Genomic DNA, 26,570 nt, shown 5'->3' on the forward strand with positions numbered 1-26,570 from the left:
TTGAGTCAGTCTCAATTATTTATGTTGTAATAGTTTTATAGTCATTTAGAAAATATATTTTGTTTGAGTTTAACTAGCAGTTATAAATTTTAAAAGGGAAAATATTAGTAAAAGATCTTAGGAGCAAATTAATTTCGTAAAAAAATTTCTAACAAGTAAACACTAATAAGTTATTGTTTTAATAAGTATTTAATTCAACTAAAATCCTTATTGAATATTAAATTTTTTTAGCAATTATTCATTGATATTACCCCATTTTAAAACTCTGAGTGGTTCATTAGAAAAAATAAATTATAGAAAAAGCATGTGAAGTTGGCATGAAGAATGTAACTTTTCATTGAAGTTTTTATTAAATTACGAAAAGAAACTTTTGAAATATTTGTCTGCCCAAAAAAAGAAAGAAAGAGATTATGGTGAGCTTGGTATGACAATGAGATTTAGATTATTTTTAAACTTAATTAAATGAAAATAAAAATAAAAAGACAAAAATACTCTAAGCAGTAAAACCATCTTTGGTCACTTCTTTTACTCTAACGTTGTCTTCCTTTCTAGATTGAAATAGCCATTAAAAGAAAGTAGAAACCTAATCCAAAAATGGAGGAGCAAAGTGAGCAGGAGAAGGTCGACAATGTTGTCGGAGAAGTTGAAGATTAGTGATGTTGCCACAGGAGGAGGGGAGTCAGGAGATGGCATAGGAATAGGATTGTCTGATTTTTTTCAAGGACGATAGTGTCCTTTTATTCTTCTTTTAATCTTATAATACTCATTCATGAGGTCCAACTTTGCATTTGAGATGTATTATTTTAAGGAAACCATGATTACATAGTATAATTCCTTTTACATTAGTAAGCTCAACCAAACATTAGGAATAAATAAAAGGCGTCAAGATTAAAGCGCGGAATTGAACTAAACCGAGGCTAAAAGATATTTAAGTGAAGCACTTAGTGTCATTATGGTACAATGCTAGCTAATTAATACAACTCTACACGATCTTATCTAGTTATGTTTTAAATAATAAATACATTAAAAAGATCTATATCTATATTAGTGGTATTATCAAACTAAAACAAACCTTTCTTCTTATCCTAGTCTTGCCAATTAATTAATTCTATAGCTTATCGGTACTAGGTAGCGTTAGATTCTAAGATTTTCTCCGCTAATAAATTATCCTAAATTAACCTAGAAAAGTCAGGTAAATAATAATAATAATTATGATAATATGATAGAGTTGGAAGATTCAGTCGTCGAAATCAAACCAGCTGATTAAAAGCAACAGCTTAAATATTCTTCATCCAACAGTCAAAACTCAACCAAGGTTTTCAACCTCTCCGTCAGAATCCTGCAAAGCAAATTTATTCTATCAGACGATCACGCGGACTACAACCCTTCCTGTTATTTTCTTTCAAGTCTTCTCAATCAAATAAGGCGGCGACAAAAAGCATTGCTTCCTTTTCTTCATCCCTGTATGAATGCGGGCTCTATTCTCCATAGCCTCCTCCTTCTTCCTTGATGTCAGGTAAAGTATTCGCAGATATTGCATTAATTGTTCAGAAACTTGCCGCCTTTTTGTCTCTGAACTTGAGTTGTGTAATTCTCGGCGATCTTGCGTAATTGAAGAGGAACCCTAGTTTCCTGGAGCATTTGTTGCAGGTTTCAGCTAATCGCTCGCGATACGATTGTTCTTTCTTCACATATGCGTCTTATTCTCTGTCATTGTTAATGTTGGTTTCTTCCTTCCTTTATTTTGTTATTTTTCTATCGGAGCTGTGAGATTTTTGGTATATTTTTGACGTTTCATGTGCAAGTTTCTTGAATTTGAGGCGGTCCCTTGGCAGGTTGTAGGTTCTGAAGGGAAAAGAAGTGTGTTGCTGGCTATGGAGGAGCCGAACAAGCTGAAGCGGGCTTTTATTGATGCTTCCGCTGGGGCAATCTCGGGTGGGATATCACGGACAGTGACATCGCCTCTTGATGTTATTAAGATTAGATTCCAGGTCGGTTTCTGGTCCGTTGCGTCTCTTTGACCTAGAAATTTAAGTTAATTCGTTTGGGTAATTTCAAGTTACAGTTTACGCCCATTAATCCTTCATCGCTATTAAGTGCTGTTGTTGAATAAAACTGTTAGAAAGTCCGCGAAGATTGGTAGGCTGGTAGCATGGCAGTTGGGAGTTGTACGGAGATTTGAATCTCCTCCTCCAGTCCTCCTCCTATTTTGTCTTTCCTCTTCTGTTTAGGTTGACGGATGGTGGAGGGAAGAGGAAATATTAGCCATGTCCCGGCAAAACTTTTAATGGCCACATGTTTCTTTCAAATGATTCAAATCAATTTCCACGAGTGTTGGACTGTGTAGAATGTGGCTGAGTTTTGGTTTGGGAAGGTTAATTTAGTTTGGAATTATGAGGATTTCAAACAGGTTAACTTCCTGATAATACGTTTTATAGCCATCTGGCAGTTGCTTGAGGCAGATCTTGTATTGTATAAGCCAGACGGTATAGCATGAATAAGAGTATGGTGTGAATCGCTGTCAAGAGGTGGGGACTTTATGAACACAAAGTTTGATTTAATTTGTCACCTTTCATTAGAAATAGTAGCTTGTCATTATGGTTTTTGACAACGAATGGGTTGTTCTATATATATATATATATAATTGTCTATAATAATACATGTATTGTGTATTTCAGTTTTGCCTTATTTTGGTTTTTAGATCCGTGGCATTTTGTTGGTGTTTGCCTTCAAGTTGGGCAATAAGCTGAAGATACTTTTTCCCCCTCCCCTCATTTCTTTACAGGTTCAACTAGAGCCCACATCTTCATGGGCTTCACTACGGAAGCAGTTGTATGTACCATCAAAATATACTGGGATAGTTCAAGCAAGCAAAGATATTTTTAGAGAGGAAGGCGTAAAGGTAGGAAGGCTCAGCTTCTTTTATCATTTTTTTAATTTTCCCCCAAATTTTGTCTTTCCAAAGTTTTTTAAGTAGTTCTACCAATGCTTTAAAAACATTACTTATGATTATATATTATAATTATATATGTGCATATGTTGTTCTTCCACTTGTATGCTTTTAAAAACAAAATGCATTATATATCAATAAATGTATGATGTACATAAAGGTAATGTGCTTGCCTAAGTAAACCAAAATATACAATGTTTGTTCAAATGTAATGTACCCACGTATCACCTTTGTGTATCATGCCTCACACAGCTTCAAAGCAGCAGAGCTTCTTTGTGCTTGTTCTTCCCATGTTCCTCTTTATCTTTGCTGTTATGTGCGGCAATTGGTCTGCAATAGCTTAAAATATTTTTTTGATGCAAAAAACACGTTGAGCTTGAACTCTTCTTGTCCATTTACTTCTAGCACAATCTTTTTGGAAACTTTAAATAGTTGGGGTGCGTCTCTCCATACCTAGTAATCCCAGTCTAATGATTTCCTCTCTATTTCTTCATCTTTTTTACTGAGAGATGCAAAATATGCTCCTAAATGTTCAATAAAAGAATAAGTTATAATGTTCACCATGCTTTTGCCTCTACCTTCCTATTCTCCTTACAAAGGTCGGTTATTGGCTTGGTTGTTTAAGTGATGGCTTTGGAAATCTCAAAATCTCCCCTTCAAGTTTGATGACATCTTTCTCTCTGTCTGGAGACAAAATACATATTATTTATTCATTCATTTACTTTTACCATGACATGTCTTGCTGTCCTTAAATTGTCTGTTTCAGGGTTTTTGGCGGGGAAATGTGCCAGCGTTGCTCATGGTTATGCCATATACGGCCATACAATTTACAGTTTTACATATGTTGAAGACTTTCGCATCTGGTTCTCCCAAGACAGGTATTTGTTTTGTAATCCAATTGTTGTCTAGTGGACTTAAGAATATTAGCTTTAATAAGCGATCTGAATTGGTGTACCAGGTGTCTCTTAGGTAATTTTGTTAGTAACTAGTTGTTTGTTTATCTCATCATTATCAACTGTTTCTTTAAAACTTAAAAGTTTAAGTCCATAAACTCATATTTATTACAATACCTTGCTCTTGCTAAACTTTAGTTGACTAATGCTTTAACTATTTCTAGAGAAGAATGCTCAGTTTAGAGATTTTTTTTTTTTTAACTAAGAGTGTCCTGTACTTTTTTTCAACTAAAAGTTTATGTTTTAATTATATATCTTCTGTTACTGCAGAGAATCACATTCATTTGAGCCCATATCTATCCTTTGTCAGTGGGGCATTAGCTGGGTGTGCAGCTACTGTAGGGTCGTATCCCTTTGATCTTCTCCGAACTATATTGGCTTCTCAAGGTGAACCTAAGGTATAAACATTATTTTCTGATTAGATGCATTGTCTAATTAGTTAAAATTCCCAATATAGTTTTTAAGTTGTCATTTAGTTCCGTTTGCCTATGGCCTACAGTCTTACTTTAATCCCTTTAAATAATTTGACATTCCTCAAGTGCACATAACTTGCTGCGCCAAGGGTTTGAAACCACTCTAAAGGCTTAAAGTGGCACCACGCTCGGTTTCTGTTTGTTACCATGAAGTTAGTGAGATGCCAAGAGTCTGCTGCCACACCCACTTCTGCTAACAAAACTCCTTTTTTTTTTCTCTCTCTCCTTTCTTTCAATCGGAGGTTGACAATTTTTGTAACGATGCTTTGTAAATATTTTCTAATATTTAGGTATATCCAAATATGAGATCAGCATTCCTTGATATAGGCAGGAGTCGTGGCTTACAAGGCTTGTATGCTGGATTATCACCTACGCTAGTTGAGATTATACCTTATGCAGGCCTACAATTTGGCACCTATGATACATTTAAGCGTTGGACCATGGTAAAATTCCAGTCTCTTCTGCTGATATTTTTATCCTATTAGTTGTCACTATGCCTTGCATGCATTAATCCTATTTAGTTCATTGTCAAGTGCACCTGCAGGTTACTCTTGCTTCTTATAGTTATACACTTTTTAGTCCAATCGTTGGCTGGGTCCTGGGTGTTCCTCTAGGTTTCTCACTCAATGTAGAATCTTCATTGTAGATATAGAGATGCTTGCTTCTTTTATATCTATGAATTACTGCATGGTTTACGACTCTTGTCATGCGTACACAAACAAGTTATATGCACTCACAATGAATGAAGCTATAGATAGTAGTTTGTGCTAGTTTGAATTATGATGAATCTGTGCGATTAATTATGTGCTGTGCCTTGTATAAGATTCTTGTTTTGTTCATTTAAAATAAAATTGGTGTGAAATAGTGGCAGAAAGGTCAACTGGGAATTACCTAATCGCAAAACTGTAAATATATTCAAGTTTTTCTCGTGGTAACCTCATGAAGGATTGAGTTTTTGGTTTCATCTCCCATGCTGATGGATTTTTCTTTTAGGTTTTTTCTTTGTGAGAAATTTTTTTGAAACTTGCGTATTTTTTTCATACATCACGTGTTATTATAGGAATGGAATCGTTACAAATATTCCAACACAAGCTTGTCCTCCACGGAAGATGGCCTCTCTAGCTTTCAGCTTTTTCTTTGTGGGGTGGCCGCTGGGACGTGTGCCAAACTCGTCTGCCATCCACTTGATGTGGTGAAGAAAAGATTTCAGGTAAATCTCTACATGTGTTTTGAAAAGATTTCAGGCATCAAACTCATCTGCCATCCACTTGATGGAGTTAATAATGTGCTGCCGATTGATAAAAATATTTACTTTCATATTTTCTTTTAAAAATCTGGAAGCAAACAGTTAAAATGTCTAATATAAGCCTTTTCCATTTTTATTCCTTGTTACTAGCATCATCTGATTAAATATCAAATTAACTAGTGTTGACCTTACGCTATGAAATTGATGCCTCTTGTGAAGTATACGATGAAATTAAGAAAACTGGACATAGATTATTTATGAGTCTTTAATAATCATTTTCTGCAGATTGAAGGTCTTCAAAGGCATCCGAGATACGGAGCTCGAGTTGAGCATCGCACATACCGAAATATGTTCGATGCTATGGAACGGATATTGTTGTTGGAGGGTTGGGCAGGTCTATACAAGGGGATAGTCCCTTCAACTATAAAATCTGCACCAGCCAGTGCTGTAACGTTTGTTGCGTATGAATTGACTTCAGATTGGTTGGAGTCCACACTGACATAATTTTTTACGCTTCTAATTCTTTTCAATGATTATTCATATAATTCCCCCCCCCCAAAAAAAAAAAAAAGACCTAGAAGTTTAGATGCTTAAATCCCTCGTAGGATGGGAAGAAAGCAAGGTGAACATCCTGATTTACATTAGTCATAGCCTTTTATAGGCAAAGCTGTGAAGACAACAGATAGTTCCTAAGATGAAGTTCAGGGACAGAGCTGATCATAGTATACCTTTGTTCGTATTTTTTGGCAACTGTGAATGGCGGCTTCATGCCACTCAAATGGTTCTTACTGTTAATGTAAACTAAATACGGTTTCCATGCATTATATGGAGTTCCAGAAGTAAATCATATTATTCTTGACTTGTAAATAATTTAAGTTGCATATTGGATTGATATATTGATTTTGCGATCCTAAAAGCAAATTTCCTTAATTAGTGCATCCGTAGTCTCTGTAATTTTTCTTTCTTTGATTAGTTAAATTGTGAGTTGAGATTCAGAACAAAGACCAAGTTTTTAACTTGTGCGCTGACGAAGTGTTTGTATTATCATTATCATTATTATTAAGTTCCAATGGTAATCTTAGTACATTATACTTGAAATATAGAGAAAAAAATAGAATACTGATGATACGTCCGTATTTGATTTTTTTTTTTTAAATAAAAGGATCAGATATTATTATATATAAAACGATTACATTAGAAAGGCCCCATAATAAACTGAGTATATAAGAACAGGCGAAACCAAGCTAGTATTCTAATGAAAACTAGCATGCACACACAATTTGTAGATAAAACCAACATCACGAACTGGGTCTCAATACCCAGAATCTGACCAAGTTAGTCAAATAATTAAAAAAACAAAGAAAGCAACATCCGGGCTGCCGTCTAAAACCATGCAACGTATTGAAGTTCAGTTTCAGTAGCTATGATATGCCGATGCCAATATCTTCTTTATTGAGCCAGTGTTGTGCTGCTTCTCCAAGCATTGATAACTGTGTGGCGTCCCTTAGGGTTTTTGAAAAGCTGCTGAAATGTAATTGACAGCTTGAGTGACATGGCACAAACGAGAAAGGCGGTGACTGAGATGCCGATACAAAAACGGAAACCAGATTATAGAAGCAAACACCGAACTAAGTAGGAAAATGCATAGCCTAAAGGTCCTGTGCTTGAATCATGCAGAGGAACGGAGCTTTTTGGCCAAAGCTCCAGAACGACGACGATGTGTCTGCATGAGTCTGTTCAAATGGCCTCTTTCTTCCACTAAGAGAGTTAATGAGCTTTGCAGTGACAAACCCCAATTATGGTCCTAGTGAGAATCTTTAACTATCCTTGCATGTGAGTGGATAGGGACGCTCAACCTATTAGAAGCAAGCCTAATTGTCCAAGAATCTGTACATAAATACAAAGCATACAAACACATATGATATATTGCTAGGCAAAATTCTATCGTTTCTTATTCCTAAAAACACAGCTCTTAAATCCAGGATTTGTTGGCATTGTAAATCTCAAGAATGAACGAACAGGAAATCAAACGTTGGTTTGAAAGTCATAGGAACTTCCCCCTAGATGAGAGATGTCCATCACTATGAAAAACCTGTATGGATTTTGAAACATCCTAACAAAATTTGAGTACTTGGGCTTTTCTGCGATAACAACATAACAACAACTGACCTATAAGTCGATAAACACCTCAGATTCACAGTATCACATTCGATTTTCTGTGGCAGATTAGATTATAACCACTGTCCAAAGGGTAAGAGTAAGACCCCATGTAACCTTCAAATCTGATTGGAGCTGCCCTGTGTTAGTAGTGATCTTAAGGTCACTCAGCTTCAAGGCCTGTTCTTTTCTTTATTGACATCTACAGGTGGGAGTGATAGGAACTGCAAGATCTTTTGAATCTGGACGGTATCAACCCGGAATTTTTCAGCAATCTGGTGGACATCCATCTGTCCATTGTGATCATCAGCCTTGCCTTCATGAAGGAGGATGGCATGCCGTAACTGTGCCACATTTAAAGTGCCTGAAGGAACAGGTCTTTCCTCATACCTGCCAGAGTCTGGTTTTGTGTTTCGTAATTTTGGCATAGGCCTATTATACTTCTGTACCACAGTCTGAAACCACAACATCAAACCACGAGATGAGCCTGTCCTAGCAAAATAAGTAATACTAGCACAAGTTTTGCAATTCAGGAAGTGTTAAACTTTTCCTTATTTCAGGTGCAAAAGCATTAGGCTGCGTTAGTCATTACTGACTGCAGCATTTTGTGAACTTGTATCAGTTAGAAAGCGAAGTGCCCTCAAAAAAAAAAAAATCTGGAATCTGTTCAATGCCAATGACATTATCCTGCTAGTAGGCAAGGAAATATGCCATGAACTCCAAGTGTTGATGGAGAAATTACAATGCAGCTGTCAAGCTGGTTATATCTATTGCTTATTAATATACTGCCAAGGTTGAATTTTATTGAAGATTTTACACATTCTTGAGAGATATAAAGTATTATATATAGTCATGTGATTCCCTTGCACCTGAGTTCACTTAGTTCCTTTTGCCAAATCAGCATTACCGAGATCTTTTTCCTGTTTTTTTAGTCAATCAGCGAACCAAAATCAACATATACGCTAGAACTGAATAGCCAATTCCCTTTTTTCTGCAGTGAAAAACTGCCTAGTCTGGCTTATTGTAAAGAGGTTTTTCAAAATTGATATTTTGTGTATGAAGTGAAAAGAATCATGAACTCACCTCACCCATCTCAAGTTTCCCACCAGGCTTTGATGTGATTCTACCAGCCATTTGACCAAGCATAGAATCAAATTTAGGATCTCTTTCTTCCAAGACGTTGTCAACATTAATTGTAGGACGACTACCTTGAGGCAAGAACAGTAAAAATACTATCATCCATAATGAAATGGCCACAACAAGAGTAGACAACCTCAGAAATACGCCAAAAATCGGTTTATTTCAAAAGTTAATCCTTGGTAAGCCCTCAGGAACTCTGACAAAAAAGAATCAAATATATCAATTGAAAAAAAAAAAACCGGCTCTCAAAATTCAGTGACCTCTCTCATTGTCTAAGTTCTCATCAGCAATGAGACAGAGCATTGTTAACCACTTTCCCTCCAAACAAAGAGCAAATTATCAGGATAATCTATCATCAACCACGGTAATTACGACATGTTAGTATCTACAAAATAGAAATGAAGTGAAAGAAGCAAACTATTCCACAATCCCTTGGAAACACCAACACATACTTACCCGCGTCCAGTGCGTCTTGTCCACCAGATTTGGTGGTCTCCGGCTTGACGGGAGGTGGAGGCCGCCGATCGAAGGCGGTCTTTTTGGACGACGTCGTATCGGCAGCTGAAGAAGCTTGGAATCTTCCAGATGCTCGACGAAATGCCTGACCCATCTTTCGTGGCGTGTGTATGATGCACGTTGCGCTCTCGATCGACTCCCTCTAACGCGGTATTTATAGCTCTGCCTCGCCCTCGTGTTGCCATAATGCATAGTCTTTTTTTTTTTTTTTTTGGTTGGGTCGGAAATGGCAAAAGCACATTAAAATATACTTTTTCCATTATTTATTTATTTTTTTGGTGTGACCCATTAATTTATTTATCTGCTTCATATTTAAACACTCCCAATTAGGTATAATTACTGTCATCATTGTTTCCTCTAACAATATAATTTATTTGATTTGATCTTACTAAATGTAGGTCTTAGGATTTAATAATTGGCAAGACTTAGATTTCGAGCCCTTATATGCTAAATAATATTTTTATCTAATAAAATTAAGACAAATAAATCTTAAGGTATTAATAATAATAATTTATTATAAAATTAATAATATATAAAAAAATTATATTCTTTAATTTAATTAAAAACAAGTATCTTAAGTATATGATGTTAGTATATAAGTTTTTTCTTTAATTATTTAAAAACCTTAATAAATCAAATCTTTTTTATCTTTTGGTGATTAAAATTTTAATTAAAGATAACAAGAATATAATATTTAAATATTTAATTAGAGTTGTCTAAGAAAATGGTATATTTATTTTTAAAAATAAAATCGTTAAGATTATTTATAATTATAACTCATGAGGTAAGACTTAGATTTAATTATAACTAAATGTAGGTCTTATGATTTAATAATTGGCAAGACTTAGATATCCAGCCTTATATACTAAATAATATTTTTTATCTGATAAAAGTAAGACAAATAAATCTTAATGTATTAATAATAATTTATTATAAAATGCATAATATATAAAAAAATTTATTCTTTAATTTAATTAAAAACAAGCATCTTAAGTATATAATGCTAGTATATTAGTTTTTTCTTTAATTATTTAAAAACCTTAATAAATCAAAGCTTTGTTATCCTTTGGTGATTAAAACTTTAATTAAAGATAACAAGAATATAACATTAGAGTTGTCTGAGAAAATGATATATTTATTTTAAAAAATAAAATCGTTAAGATTATTTATAATTATAACTCATGAGGTAAAAGCAAAGTAGAATCTATATATATATATATATATATATGATAAAGAGTTTGAACCATCTTAATATAATAAAATAATTAGACTTAACCCTGTGTGAGTGTGATGCTCAGGAAATTCAGGGCAATATTTGACTGCCTTTTTATTTATCGGGTATCCAATTTCAGATTATGAGATTACTTTTAAGGTGTGACATCCTGAAAAATAATATTATGATAAGCTAGAAGGGAGGAAATTTGATTTAAGAAAATAAAAAAAAAACTTCCCAGAATGAAAGTGAAATACAAAAGCATGGAAGAAAAAGCTTTTAAAAAATATTATTAAAAAAGGTTATGAGACTACAAATGTGATGAAAAGTATTATTACTTCCGTGACTCCGTTTCAAATTTTAAAATATTTTTAAAGAAGTTTTTTATTTTAAAATATAAAATATTTTAGGTATACTAAGATTTCATTAAATGTAATAATTTTAATATTATTTTTTTTATAATTAATTTTTATCTGTTTTCTTTTCAATATATTAAATGAATGATATTTTTAAAAATTTATATTTTTATTTTAAAAAGATAAAGTTGTTAAGTGTATTTAATGAGATTTATTGATATATAAAATTTTATTCAAAAGTATATTGTAATTTGGGACAAAGGCATTATAATTTATATATACCCATTTTATTTGCTTAGTAACCATCTTTTAAATTGAAGATGATGGTATATATTGTTTGTAAAATAAATTATATTCCTTCAATTCAAAAATATAAGGCATTTTTTAAGGAGTTAGATGATAAAAAATGTAAGTATTTTTAGCCATGTAAGCTTTACCTTTTTTTAAAAAGTACCCCTGTTAATAGTGATTTTATATTTATTGCAGAGTGTTTAATAGAGATAAATATGAAAATATAAGATTAATTTAAAAGTAAGTAACTACTTTATTGGAGGTAAGATTTAATTAAAAATATTTTATATTTTTAAATGAAGGAAGTATAGATTATTTGTAAATTATAAATGGTGTAACTTTATAAATTACGTCTACGTGGATGATCTGATGATTTGAATATTTTGACCTTTTTTATCTAAATGAGAGTTGATCCTATCTTCATTCTTTCGTATTTGTAAATATTGAGCTCGAAGTTCAAAAAATAAATCCATTCCATTCAATCCAACTAATATAAGTTTTCTAGCCAATTTAATAAATTAAATTTAGTCCTTATCACTACGACGATTTTATCTTAAATACTAGAGGACGACAAACAATGTGCTGAGACTAGGTTGACTGACTATTCAGGATTCACCCCTTGCCTACTCTTTATGCGCTTGGATTGAGACCGGTTCGGCTCGATATACGGCACTGGAATTTCTTTTGAAAAAATAATATTAAAAACAAAAGTAACGTTTTTTAAATTATAAATAATTGATAATTACTCTTTTTTTTAATTATGAGATATTTTTAATTAAATTTTATTCTCAATAAAGTAGTTATTTATTTTTAAATTAATATTATTTTTATATTTATTTTTATTTGATAAAGTATTTCATTTTAAAATAAGTATAAAGTGATTTATTTATTAGGGCACCTTTGAAAAAAAAATACATTTATTACACATTGAAATATTAAAAATATTTATATTTTTTAACCTCTAACCCTTCAAAAAAAATGCCTCACATTTTTTAAGGGATGGAGTATACATTATTTTTACATAATATTACATTAAAAAATTAATTTAATTATATAGATCTTGCTTTCATGAAAACTTACGTAGACCTACTGAAAAAAAAAAATTGTTACATAAACATTCATTTTGAAAATTTTGTTTGTTTTCCACCCAAACAATTGGATAACATGTTTCGGATCAAAATACACCATTTTAATATAGAAATAATAGTTAAAAATTATTTAAACACTTTTGTTGCCCCAAAAAAATAATTTTGATAATATATATTTGTAAATGGTTTTATCATATGATGAAGTTGTTTGCTTTTTATAATTTTAAATTTTTAAACACATTTATTGGGACTTATTTATTTAGTAAATTCTTAAAAACAACTGTTATATAGGAAGATTCAAATTTATTGCGATACTCACAGACTGACAGACTCTTCCTGTATGAACTGCCTCTAGATGGCTAAGCAGCAACATGTTGATATAATAAATATTTGTTTTGAAAAAGCAAGCTTGAGAAAAATAGCATAGGCAAACAAAAACAATCACCAGCTATTTAATTGGAAAAATAACTTCATATTATATATATGCATGTATGTATAATGAATGGTTGGTGGCAACTTGAAGAACTCGAGGGCACACCAAAGAAAAGGTAAAACGAAAAAGTCTGGCGCTAACTGCTAACTGCTCCTCTCTCATTTTCCATGTCGATATTCACAGAATTCAATAATCATAAAACACCTCATTGTCCAGCATATTTTCTCAGACAAAGACACAACTACATTCATAATCTGCATGGAATTGCTATGCATTATATTCATAACAGGGCATGGAATTGAGATTGGGGACAGGAATTGAAACTAAGAAATGAGACAACTTAAAACTTTGGAAGACATTTTTTTTATTATTATGCTTTCAAGCTCAGAACTGGAAAGACCACAAGTATTGTATTTCCTTTTATCTCGGCTTTTCAAGTACCTTGCAGCTGAAGGAGCCTCTTGTGTAAGCAGTCTCTGACACAGATTTGAGACCCATGGTCTTCCCCCCTTTTGTTTCACGTTTGTATCTATGGTCACGTATGTTCTATACCAAATAAATTCTGAAAAGACTTCTTTCATGTCATGTGCCATGACGTTATTGGGAGTAAGTGATTATAATTCTTCCAGGGCAAAATCTGTTGTAGAGATATTCTCATGCTGAGTCCAGCCTGTTCATCCTTCATTAGACTTGAAGCCTGTTAAAATCACATCTCCATTACCATTACACACAACGTTTGATGCTTCCTCCTTGTGGAAATTTGCTCCACTGCTGCTAGAAGTCTCACCCGTCTTCTTACCACGCACGCGTCGGGAAGGTCTAGATGCTGAACTGTCTAGCAAATAATCCCTGCCTCTACGTTTCTCCTTTCTGTCTAGATACCCCAAGGCAAAAGCTTCCAGCACTTTAGCTGTCAGTGGTCGGTTTCTTGTGCTCTGCCTTCGGGTGTTCACGTTAGGCTGCTCAGAGTTAACCTCAGGGTTGGAGATTGTGGCTGCACAGGAATCATCTGTATCCTCCCTCGTGTTATTTTGTTGTCTCCCAGTCATTTCAGAATTGCAAAGTTCATCAACCTCAACTTCTGGTGGAACAGGCAAGTTAAGGTCAATCATCCGCTTCCAGGGTTTCTCATGTTGATCATCATGACAAGAGGAGCTACTTTCAGGCACAGCTTCCCCACTTTTGATTTGACTGGCATTTAACGAAGGATCTGCAAAAATCTTGATCTCGTGGGGCGGAGGATCAGCAATCTCTTTTTTCTCCACCGGTGGACTTTCTCCTGGAAAAACAATCTTGTTAGAATTTGAACTGTCACAACAGCAAATGGCCTCTTCTTGTTTTACTCTGGGAGCCACGAAGACATTGGCAACATTGCAAGTTCTCTCTGCATGGCTACAGGCACTTAATCTCCTTCGTCTTTTTGCAACAGGGGCAATAACATTTTTGTCATCCGGTACCAGTCTCGAGCTTGATTGGAATTTCATTGAGTTTTTTCTGTGTGTGCTGCTAAACAAATCTGTGTTACGGTCCTTGGAGGTAACATACAAACTAGCAGCACCAACTTGAAGCTCCTCACTTGAGGGGTCATTTTTGAAGTCGTTGATTTCAGTAGAGACTTCCCTACCAATGTTACCTTTGGTAGCTTTAATCACATCAGCATTCTTCCAATCACAGCATACGGTATTGACGCATTCAGATTCGTTTGTATGCTCCTCTGAGGTATCTTCACTGTCGGAATCATTTTCAGATGCAGAAGCTAAAATTCCAACTGGTAAGCTTCTCATTTCTCTCACCTTTGACATCTTTTCACTGGCCAGACTTGTGTCCACTACAGTGAACTTCATTACATCCAAGCTACGATTTGGAGTTCTTGGCTTGAGATAACAGTGGCGTTGCTGTTCAGGGGAATTTTCACGGTCCAATTTTGTTTCGTTTGTCCACCCATTTCCTTCCACGCTTTTGCAATTATTGTCAGTTACTGACTCAAGCTCTATCAGCTCTGGATCTGAAGCAACTTTGACCAGGACATCACTGACAGAGTCGAAATAGTGATTTCCCTTCACCAGTTTCCTTGTATACCTTTTGACTCCAGGGACAAGAAAGACCAGAGAGTTCTTAGATGGGAGAGCATAACTATGACTACCAGGTTGCTCAGAGTGCCATCCTCTGGCAAGTAAACGAGGCCAAACAGCTTCCCAGAAGAGATCACTTGATCGAGCTTTACTTAATCTAAAATCACCTGTTAGAAAAGTTATTATTTCTGCAGGCGTAAGCATTGAGCATGCCTTGCCAACTGGTATTTCTGGGCGGGCAGGAAATGTGTGAGTGGACTTTGAAGAATCTGTGGTGAAAACTGTGAGATCTTCCTTTCCTTTACCAATCGCTACAGCCTCAACTAGAGCATCAAGCCCAACCAAAGCCTTCAAAGTTAAAACATAGTCTTCTAGAAGCATTTTGCCCTCTGTAAATGTCTTTGACACCTATCCAGTAAAAGAATTTACATTTACAAAACTAATTAATAAAAGAAGAAATTGCAGATCAAGATGGCTTTTATCTGGATAACTAATTAGGTTTCATATGCAAAGATTTTTCAGGATGCTGCAGAAACTTTCAAGCTAACAAAAAACTGTGGCATATTAAGAAAATCAGCTCAGAGTAGCACACTACAAGAAACCACTCAGGAAAGAATAGACAAATTAACAGAATTACAAGTTATTCACAAGGTAACGAGTTGGCGCCATAATGATGCAGAGACAAGAATCCAGGTTAAATGACAGTAAAAAAAGATGAAGCAAAGACTGAATACTTTAATATCAGCACAAGTATAAATTCATTCCAAAGAACTATATAGGTTGAAAATTCATTTTCACCCTCAATCAAATTCATCACCACTTTACTTTATTTACCACTATCCTTATGAGATGGCAATGTTTAATTGAATGAGCATTTGAAATCCTGCATAACAATTCCATTTTTAGAACACTTTCCAATTATTATGCAGCCTTGTAAGATTAAGTGGAAGACATGCTTTTCCATTTTTAGAACGTTTGGAATAATACCCATTATTTCCTTCCATTAGTGAATAAAATGTGAGGAGTTTAGGATTGAGGAATGAGAAGGCTTTAAACCTTGTGCTATTAATTACAGGGTTGGAGTTCAGGATGGGAGTCAGGTCAGAGATCTTGTGCAATTAATTACTAAAGAAATCAAACTATTTTCTATTGCTCTATACAAAGAAGGAAGTCCCTTGTAGACAGTTTGTCAAAAAGATTAGGATTTGTATTGGGTTTCCTGATATTATCTAGCAGAATAAAGGTTGTTAATCAGTAATATTGGTGTAAGTATGAACTCTACTTTCATCATCTTGTGCCTAAGATGGATTGATCTACTGCACCATCAGCTTTGTCATGTCTGTTTACTAGTGTGCACGAGTCTGTTAACAAGGCTGTTTCAGACAGATTGAACGAAATGTTGTCTGAAAAAATCTCAACTATTTTAGTTCTATATTGCAGGCAAACCAATTATGCATGTTGCTCTAGTAGGGAAAGAGATTCTGGGACTGTTAGAAGTAGAAAATAATGGACTGAAGCATTGATATGTGCAAAGATGCGAGAGTTGCATCAGATGTTGATGTGGTAATGCAATAAAATTGAAGTACAAACGTATCCTTGATGATACACTTTCCGAATTTACCACAAACAAGTGCATGCACTTGATGCATAAATGATGAACTGAGAAAATATAAACCGGAAAGAATCAGTCAATACCTCATGTAAGCTTTTGCTGCATTCCTCTGATAAATTGGGTAGCAAACGAGATAGCAGTTCTTGTTGCCTTGGTCCAGTAAAAATTTTCTGCCCATAAATGCATTTTCTGCTTCTCATTTTCCTACATTCTGACCATCTACGGTATTTCTCAGACTTGTAAAATTTCCCATAATAGAATGACAATATGTCCCTCATCTTCTTATTGCCCATAAGTTTTTTCACCAGAACCAGATTTTTACCAAATACGTACAAGCTGAGAATGAGCCTGGCCTCTTCTTTTTCATTCCAGATGTCAGTTGAAGACCCAGGAACAAGACAGAAGCCTTTGCCTTTATTGTTCTCATGCGCCTCAACCATTGTTTCTTGCTGCACATTCAAATTTGCAGATTCTCCCATAATGACCTCATGCTTAGAATTTGATTCATTAGTGTACAAAGAATTCTGGCTCTTTTTGTTGCATTTTAGTTTTGAGAACCCCAATTTATCAGCAATTCCACCTGACTTGCAAACATTGCCAAGCACTGTATGCCTTTTCTTCCCTACTTCATCATTAATCCAAGTTATCAGAATAGGTAATCCTACTGAAAAATCATGGGGGGAAGCTGCGGTGGTCTCTGCCTCATTTATGTTCTTTTGTAACCGGCAGTAATCAGATTGTGACATTAAAGGTGGGATTTCAACCTGGTACTGCTCACCCACTCGAGGAAATATGTCTTGATCGACATAAGCATCATAAACATCAGAACCTTCAGGCGAAAGTGATTGTTCATCTGTGTGCGCCTCAATGCCATTCACAAGGTCATTACCTTGAACTGTGTCCACCTAGAAGAAAATTAACTAATTTAGAGAAAGCATCATAGAGACATAATTTATTTCATTGCTGTTGAGACATTACCACAAAAGTTTGATTTAAGATTGAACCGAGTTTGCCCTTCTATTTCTATAAACACCCAGACTAGACAGTGCAGGAATATTTTCATTATGGAGAACAAAGGAAAGGAACCCCAGAACCTTGAACACGCTAAGGACTTTTAAGTTTTAACTCATTCCTTAAAGAGTCATGTTGAAGTCAAAGAGACCAGAAAATAATTCATCAGTCAATCTAAATTGAATACTGAGACAGGCCACAAATTCAGAAAAGAGATCTGATGCTTTCAGCTAACCGTTGTGTTTTAACAAAATGGCTCATTAACATTTGGTATCGTAACATTCTATAGTAACATTCTAAGACCATCTGATATACACCATTCACATTAAGCATCCCAATTATTTCAAGTTTCAATAAGAAAAAAAAAATAGAGAAAATTAAACTAACACTAAAATGGAAAGAAATGGCTAGATATTTACAGAAACCAGAAAGTCAATAAGAATAATTCGAACCCATTTTTAATGATTATTTTATATATTTCAACAAAAACTAAAAAAAGGACTGTATGCCTACTCCAGAAACTAAAAAGGTCCCAAGTTAAAAAACTGGTAGAAAAAAAGGAATTGAATAAACTTATATCGAGCAGATTTTCCAAGTTTATCGTGTTAACCAGCCCAGCTCACAAGAACGAAATCGAATATATCGAGTTCAGATGTTTCTGGAAAGTAAGTGACACCCGACAGAAGAAAAAGCAAACCCAGAGCGAAGCAATGAACCAGATCCACTTCCTAACCCGAAATATATAAAACGAAAGCAACCCGATATCCAAAGTCCCGAACTTCACACAAATGCATGAAACCCATCGATCACATTACTCTCGAATGCCAAAAGCAATACAATCTCGACGAAAGAAGCACGACACGAAGCTCAAGCCCGAGCAGAACAACAAAGAAAATAAGAAAAATACTTGAAAAATATTCACATAGGAAAATATAAGCAACAAGAAACAGACAATAACAGCCAACAGTTTCCCAGAGAGAATTCCAACATGATCCAAGAAAATTCAAGCCACACCGCGGACAGTGAAGTAGGAGAACGCATTGAGGAGTCCAACAAAATCGTGCAGGAATTAAGCAAAGCACAACGCAGATAAGAGAAAAGGAAAACAGAAAAGATTCTCACAGTACCTCCATGGTAGAAGAAGAACCAACCCAGACCCACGTGAAGAAGCAAACCTGAGAAAATGGGCCGTCATGGTTACACGCCGATTGGCAAGTTAGAGATTGAAAAATAAAAATAAAAACAAAGAGAAAAGTGAATATACATAGTTCAGAGGAAGGGAAACACAAAGACATAGAAACTACTATACACATATAATACACAGAGAGATAGATTGAAACAGAGAGCGAGTGGTACCTGCGTTCAAGGAAGAAGAGCTTTCATGGCTACGAAGGCTGAATTGGAGGAGACTGTATTGAAGGGGTCGAGAAAACGAGAGAGAGAGAAAAAGAAAAAATAGAAAGTGAAAAACCAAAGTCGTTCTCTCGCTATATAGAGAGAGAGAGAGAGTAGCAACCACAATGCAATACTCACTCTTATTATGTGCAAAGTTTTTTGAGAGAGAAATTACGATTGTGATGTGGTCCGTTCAGGGTAAGGGAAGCGCGAACCCACGCGCAACCGGCGCGTGTACGGACATATTACACCTGGCTTGTGAGATTCTCTCCTCCTCCCCTTCTACTATAAAGAAAAGTCCACGAGATCCTGGTTTCATTAATTTCGGTGTTTCTTTCACCGTTTGAGGCTATTAGCCCACGAGATTATCATTTAAAAAAAAAAATTGTTCAATTTTTCAAAAGGATTTACATATCTTTAAATTAAAAGAATAAGATTGTTTTATCTTTTGATAGATCGAATATCATAGATTGAAAAAAAAAAAGTAGTATTAGTAATGTGAGACTCAAAATATCAAATAATTTCTGAAATATTTTTTATTCTAATGAATTGTGTGAAAATTTTTTCTTTAATTCCGATAACATTCTTAAACTCTGAATGAATGTCATTGTTAAGATAATAGATAAATTAATTGTTTGCATAAATTTAAAAGTTAATTCAACTACATGATACAAATATCATGTTTATTGTTTCACCACCAAATAATAATAATTATTGGCCTCAAAAGGCAAACAAAATATAAAATTTAAGATAACAAAATTCACGCTTGGGCGCGTCTACAAATAAAAACATTAGTATCAGTTATAAAGTAAGAAATTAAGCCCTAAAACATGGGATATTTTGCAGAAAGATACAATTTTCACCGCTCCTGCAAACATGAAAATCATGATACTGAACAACATGAAAGACAATCCAAATCGAAGCCACAGTAACATGACGTGTACTACTTTTTACAAGTATGTGGAAAGATAACAATAATAATAAGCTGGTAAAGTTTTATTTTTATTTGATTTTGGTTCCAAGACATGATCAAATATGAATTTTACATTGTTGCCTGACCTAGATAATACAAGTAATTTTTCAAGGTAAAAAAATAACAGTACAATTAATTAAAGTAGTAGAGGGGAAACAATAATTAAATCTACGCTTGAGTTATAATTAGCAATAATATTGAAAACTATGAAGACAACACATGAGATTACATATATATAGCGTATGAATTATCCACTTATGATTGCTTATAGCAATGGCAATTTGTGGTGATGAACGGTACAATTTTACTTCAGAAATTTCTTAAATATATATATGTAAAAAATTAATTTACCACGACTTCTATGGTTTATTAATTAATATCATAAAGAGCAAACCTAAGATGACCACGTGAGGAGAAAGAGTACATTTGAAAAGTACACATTAGACGACATGGGTTTAATATATATTATAAATTGTGGAGTTCACGATAATGTAACGTGAAATTATATTAGCACGAATACACCATTTAAGGAAATGATAGGATGTGAAAAAAATATATGCTGGTGATAAATTTAACTGCAGTAATAATCATAGAACAAACAAACAAGCCACCTGTATATAATCATAGTTTCATCACACAAGTATCTAATATATCACCACTGATCAGTAGACAATGTGAAAAGCTGATTATTTTGATTATTCAAATATACTCTTCCAAGTCTTAAACTCTCTGACTCATCCTTGTCTCTAAACACTTCATTTCCGTCCATAATTATGGTCTTCAATAGTGAATATCAGCTTATATACTTTCATCTCTTATAGAGTTTCTACGACATATATATATATATATATATATATATAAAATCACGAACCTTCAAAATAATTCCGTAACGATAACGATGCTAAAATATTGCTATTTTCAAGGGCATGACATGTATATTCAAAACAATTAAAGCACATTTTCCATGTTAGCAAATGAATGGTGCATTAATAACATAGTTTGCGCTAAAAAGCTAAGGAAAAATATGTCATGTGATATGAATAATTATCATGTGATAGGGCTGCAAAGATGTTTTACAGTTATTCATCTAACTATCTTGTTCTATATATTATGATACATGCAATATTTGTCTCTATTTGTTTATATAAAAAAATATTTGTCTCTATTTCTAATTCACCCATATTTGTATGGACCAAGACCAATGCCAACTCAGCTTATATATGCATATAATTGCATAATGTTACTGCAGGGAATTGAAATATATTGAAATAACAGCAATAAAGGTTGAGTTTAATAGAAGAGTCTAATTTATAACAATATAACAAACCAATTTGAATCTTCACTAAGAAAGGTACTAACATTTAGTGCCGTTTATTCTTCAAATAAGATTGCCTCTCATAACAGGATACTAGTAAGCTGTAAAAAAAAAAAATATTGAAATGACAACAACGATTGATGTTTCTCTTGAAATTAATTCATTGAATATTAATTATATCTGTTAAAAAAATAAAAAAATATCAATATATTTATTTAAAGAAAATCACAATCACTGATAACATAGCATTGGCATCGGCTTAAATTTTTGTTACTTTTGAATGCCAAACAAAAGTAATTATAAAGTAGAATATACATTTAATCCAAAATGTGAGTTGCAACGAAATGTGTCAACGTGACATTAAAAGACACGCAATTAAACAGAAATGGACCTATAGGCTGGCTTTAAGGTGCTGGGCCCTGGGGGGATTCTGATTTTTATTATCTTCATTCACATCCTTCTGTTTAGATTCCCCGAGGTGTAGCTTATCTTACAGTGTCATCAAATGATTAGATGATAGCCGTTGGATTTGATTGACGAACAAGAATACAAGATCATGACACGTGTTTATCTTCGCCTAGCTTCCTAAGAGGCTAATGCAAGCAAAAACAAAATAACCATTGCGGCTGACCCAAAAAATTATTTTGATGGACTGAACTGACGTGGCTGCGTCTCGTTTGTTCATGAGATCCAACGACCGACATCTATTTATATCATGACACTTCTCGGCATTTTCCCTACATTCTCTCAATGATAGCGTTTCTTATTTATGATAGTGGGCCTGCTTGTTTAGCATATTTTATAAAAGATCACTTCTTCTTTTGAAAAAATTATAATATTTATTTAAATTTTTAAAAATAATTAAAATTTTAAAAAAATAAATTTATGGTTCTTTTAAGAAGCATTTTGAGTATCTTTTAAAAAAATATGATATGGTAGATAAATCATGAAAGAAAATGTTTTAAAAAGGAGTGATGTGCATAAATATCATAAAATTTTAAAATAATTAAGTAATAAATTATTTTTATAAAAAAATTCAAAGAAGATATGATAAAATTTAAAAATAACTAATTAACATTTATTTTTTATTATTGTAGCCAAATATAAAGTAATATTTACTTTTTATAAAATCTCTATAATATAAATCTCTTTTTATATAATATCTAAACTATCTAAAAACTACTTATTTTTTAATCTTAAATAAACAGGTCCAAAATACAAGCTCTTAATATAAATTGGTTGGTACATATAAATTTTTTTTAATATAATTATCTAAAATCGGAGAATATCAGGTTGGATTTTAACATTATCAAATCTAGATGGAGATAACACTACTATTTAGACCCAACTAATGGTGGTCGTCATAACGTAATTTTTTTCATTAATAAGATTTGAATTTTTCAACTTTATTTAAAAAATCAAGTCCTTATCACGTGACTCGACAATTGGTGATAAAATGTCTATATTTTAATTTATAATGAATGTTTGGTAATGTACTTCATAAAAAAAATAAGCTATGCTATTCATAGTTACAGATAGCAAAGGATTTGGTGGTTTGAATATCCAAAATTGAACTTTCAATGATGTTAGTTTGGTCTCTTGGTTAGTTTCCATTTCAAAGCAACTTTCAAATATCACGTAGAGATTCGACTCGGCACATTATCATTTTATTCAACCAATCATGATTGTCGTGTTGGAATATTTATATAGTATGGATTTATATTAATTAGATGTTAAGCACAGAAGATATTGATTTTTATGATTTTGTGTTAACCATAATAGGTATAACACACAAGTGAGCCTAATGGTAAAGATTCAATCTATAATCCTATAATAATCTGTTATTCTTTATCTCAATCTTGTAGTAGTTATCATTTTATTCAATCAATTATGATTGTCGTGTTGGGATATTTATATAATATGGATTTATATTAATTAGATATTAAGTTCAGAAGATATTAATTTTTATAATCTTGTATGAACCGTGATAGGTATAACACACAGTAAGCCTAATGGTAGAGGCTTAACCTATAATCCTATAATAGTATATTATTCTTTATTTCAATCTTATAGTAGTTAATTATTCCTTATCACTTAACTGAATGAGTCAAAAATAATGTAAAATTAATTAATTAATCATTCAGGTTGTTGCTAATGTGATCCATATATAACGTGATTAGTCGGTAACCAATGCATACCATACTTTTACTTTTTTCATTATCTCTGTACTCTCTATAAGTTATGAAGATTTAATGGGTTATGTGTTTACCTATTTATTTCGATGGATTCTTAAAGTATGCATATTACTTTATTTAATCTTATTTAATTTGTATGAATTAAAATATTAAATTTAACACGTTGAAAATCTCTATCATCCATAAAGCTTCAGCTCTTAACTCAAACCCCTTGCTAAGAGATTTCAAGAGTCAAATGTCACTTTCTTAATCATATTTGCAGTTGGCCTTCTTCCTCAGCATTAAAGTTGTTTCCTTCGTCAAGTTCACATTTAATTTCATCTCATTCTATTTTTCTATTTTTCTACCTGCTTATAATTCATAGATTAATTTTGGTTTATTAGAATATGCTTCAATTCTCAATCCATCAGAGGCAAGTTGGTGAAAAAAACAGTCTCAGGATTCATCTTAGTTTCTCTCCATCTGTTTAAAGTTTGTTCTTTGGTCAATTAATTTCTTTTGTGCACGACATACTCTATCTAATACTGCTGTATAAATCAATAGCACTCGTAAGCAATATTTATCTTCAACAGCATTCCCAAGCATCGGACTCAACACCATCATTTTATATATTAATTGATCATTTGCTTTATAAGTTTTGACATCGTCATTTTCAAGTCATACAGGAGGATTTCTCTTATTATGTCTGTTTGGTTGTATTGTAGTCATGCTTTTTAGCTTTGTAACTTTTTCCAGTACTTTTGATTTTATTAACTTTTATCTTAATATAAAAAAAAAAGCAAAGGATCTCGTTTTTTATTACAAACGCCAATATTAATAATTGGGTGGAGCTTTTGTGATATTCTATATAATTAAAAATAAATTAGAAAAGCGGCAGCTAAGTCTCACAAAAATCAATTAAGGATAGTCATGTTCTTGTTCCAAATAAAATTTTATAAAAATTAAATTATAAATATCGATCTATAATTTAATTTTTATAAAATTTTATCAAAAATATAATCATTATTAATTTAATATTTTAAAACTTCACCATGTTTTTTTTTAAAATAAATTATACCAGTCGTAGTCTTAACTCATAATTTAGTTTTTGTGTTTTGGTTTTAGGCTTTTAGCCAGAAAGGAGAATAATTAATAAATATGAGTATATCTCCGCGATTAAGGCCAAGCAAGTCAAAACAAAACATGCAAGAACCTCAGGCGCATCGAAGATGAAGAGCGTACGAGTATAGTATGCCAACGTATCCATTCACGATAACTCTATTTTCAGCCATCGTATGCGCACGTGTCATCTTTATTTTATTATATTTTTCTTCGTTTTCAACGGGTTTTTAATTTTTGTTGGTTTATATTTATTTCTAATTATTTGGACCGAAAGCTTTCATTTCTCTCCTTTTGGTAAGAAACCTTCTTTCCATTGCTCAATTGTCAAATACAAATAATTTCAATATTTTTTCATTTTTTACATGGAAAATATTCTTTCAAAAAAAAAACAAAATGAAACATATAATAATATAATTATTTTATTTCATTTTCATGTGTAAATGAATTAAATTTTGAAATGAAGGTGAGGAAATTTGAATAATGAAAGATTACAAAATTGTCCAGAGAAAAATGTATCTAGCCGATGATACAATAAAGTTTCAAAGAAAGAAGACCAGAGAGACGTACACGAGTACAACTTTAATAACTATGGATTCCAATTCATTGTAATGTATTGATTTGATTTTTCTTTTTGAAATAACACATAGATATTTAAAAACTAACAGCTGCAAAATATGAAAAAGGCATCACCCTGCCAATTTTTTTTAAAAAAATTCACTCAGTGGAAAGGGATTTTGTTTTTATTTTATTTATGAAATCTAAAATTTAAGAATTTAAACCTAAGACCTCTCACTAATTAAAATAATAAATGCAAAAGATATGTATGTATAACTTTTTTTTTTTTTAACTTCTAAATTATAGTATGCCCATTCCCCAGCCTAATCTATGTCATCACGGTGACAAATGACCAAAATTTAAGCTATATTAACATACGGTTTTTTTATGGAATGAAATACCCCAAGACACAGTCCTTGGGTTTTATATTCATTAATCACAAAATTGATTTTTTTTAGTTGTTTATCTCATTAATCTAAACCATGCTGTATGGGGTTGTCATCACCAATGACTATTTTGCATGTTTCTCAAAAATATTTTCTATAATTTTATTCAACGTGATTACATATTATAAGACCTGCATTCGAAGTTAACACTATTGTCACAAAAATTATTTAATTTCCACAGCCTGAAAATAATTTAATTTTTTAATGACATTTTATTTATTATAAATTTTGTAAAATTAGGATTCTTGGACGTGATCAACGAATAAAATATAAAGATTCAACGAAAAAGTTTGAAACTAGAATATGTTATCAGCTGCGATATTTAATATTATTACTGCTCTAATACTTTTTTTTTTTTGAGATAGGAATAAGATATTAAAAGCGTTTTGGGTACTTCAATATGCAATTAATTATGTTTTTTTCAAAAATACTCTTAATTTAAAAATATAATTAATAATATTTTCTTAATTGATATGCCTTACTATATAAGAATAAAAATAAAAAATAGTGTACAATTTTAAAAATAATTAATTAATTTATGGAAAATATAATTTAATTAAAAGTATCATAACAAGGGATAGTATACTATAATGGGAAAAAAAAAAGAATTTACAGTTATAACTATGATATTCTTTGACCGCAACTGGGAAAAAGTAATTTTGAATCTTATAATTACCACATCGGATAAAAGTGAAGTGGCAATGGCGATGGAAATTAGAAAATAAAAATTCCGCTAGCGTTGCAGAGAAAATGGATTAGCCCACGCTCTCATGTAGCGCGTATGAAACAACGGTCTCGTAAAATTGTCTGTCGAAATGACCAAATTAACCAGCGGATTTGTTGAGGGGAGCCTGAGAGGAAACAAACTGTCGTACGAATATATGATAAATAAATAAATAATATAAAAATGTCACGTAGGACACAAGTTCATTTACTTTATCAGTGGTTATTTTAATATATTAATTAATCATTGTAAGACTTAAAAAAAAAAAAAGTAAGGTCAATTACGGGTGTTGACAGTACGGGACGAGACCGGGACACCCCTGTCCCGTGTCCCGTCTTGAAAAAAAGATCGGAAC

General features: G+C 32.7%; 3 protein-coding genes across 5 annotated transcripts; 1 reads left to right on the forward strand and 2 right to left on the reverse strand.

Moving 5' to 3' along the window:
* Positions 1-1,316: 1,316 nt before the first annotated feature.
* On the forward strand, positions 1,317-6,492 carry LOC129308618 (mitochondrial thiamine diphosphate carrier 2-like). 2 transcript variants are annotated; one of them, XM_054949856.1, is made up of 8 exons: positions 1,317-1,516; positions 1,836-1,991; positions 2,786-2,902; positions 3,717-3,828; positions 4,174-4,301; positions 4,667-4,819; positions 5,437-5,586; positions 5,908-6,492. In XM_054949856.1, exons 2-8 carry the CDS (start codon positions 1,875-1,877, stop codon positions 6,124-6,126), a joined length of 996 nt encoding a protein of 331 aa, XP_054805831.1. In that variant the 5' UTR covers positions 1,317-1,516; positions 1,836-1,874; the 3' UTR covers positions 6,127-6,492. The 2 variants fall into 2 exon arrangements, with proteins under 2 accessions (XP_054805831.1, XP_054805832.1); XM_054949857.1 differs by lacking the exon at positions 1,317-1,516 and adding an exon at positions 1,548-1,721.
* Positions 6,493-6,830: 338 nt separating this feature from the next.
* Positions 6,831-9,567, reverse strand: LOC129308619 (uncharacterized). Of its 2 annotated transcripts, XR_008592648.1 has the most exons (4): positions 9,376-9,567; positions 8,863-8,987; positions 7,792-8,234; positions 6,831-7,509 (listed from the first exon to the last, which is right to left on the reverse strand). XR_008592648.1 is itself a non-coding variant. In XM_054949858.1 (3 exons), exons 1-3 carry the CDS (start codon positions 9,527-9,529, stop codon positions 7,953-7,955), a joined length of 561 nt encoding a protein of 186 aa, XP_054805833.1. In that variant the 5' UTR covers positions 9,530-9,567; the 3' UTR covers positions 6,831-7,952. The 2 variants fall into 2 exon arrangements, 1 of the variants encoding a protein (XP_054805833.1); XM_054949858.1 differs by having other exon boundaries at positions 6,831-8,234.
* A 3,380-nt stretch (positions 9,568-12,947) lies between these two features.
* On the reverse strand, positions 12,948-18,999 carry LOC129309956 (uncharacterized). The gene is made up of 4 exons (XM_054951747.1): positions 18,868-18,999; positions 18,639-18,686; positions 16,584-17,405; positions 12,948-15,296 (listed from the first exon to the last, which is right to left on the reverse strand). The coding sequence occupies exons 2-4, from the start codon at positions 18,642-18,644 to the stop codon at positions 13,491-13,493; spliced, it is 2,634 nt and encodes an 877-aa protein (XP_054807722.1). The 5' UTR covers positions 18,645-18,686; positions 18,868-18,999; the 3' UTR covers positions 12,948-13,490.
* Between the last annotated feature and the right edge of the window lie 7,571 nt (positions 19,000-26,570).

The sequence above is a fragment of the Prosopis cineraria genome, unplaced genomic scaffold (genome assembly GCF_029017545.1).
Source record: "Prosopis cineraria cultivar Desert tree isolate PC_DT_omini unplaced genomic scaffold, ASM2901754v1 PC4, whole genome shotgun sequence".
In the NCBI taxonomy this organism is placed as follows: Eukaryota; Viridiplantae; Streptophyta; class Magnoliopsida; order Fabales; family Fabaceae; genus Prosopis; species Prosopis cineraria.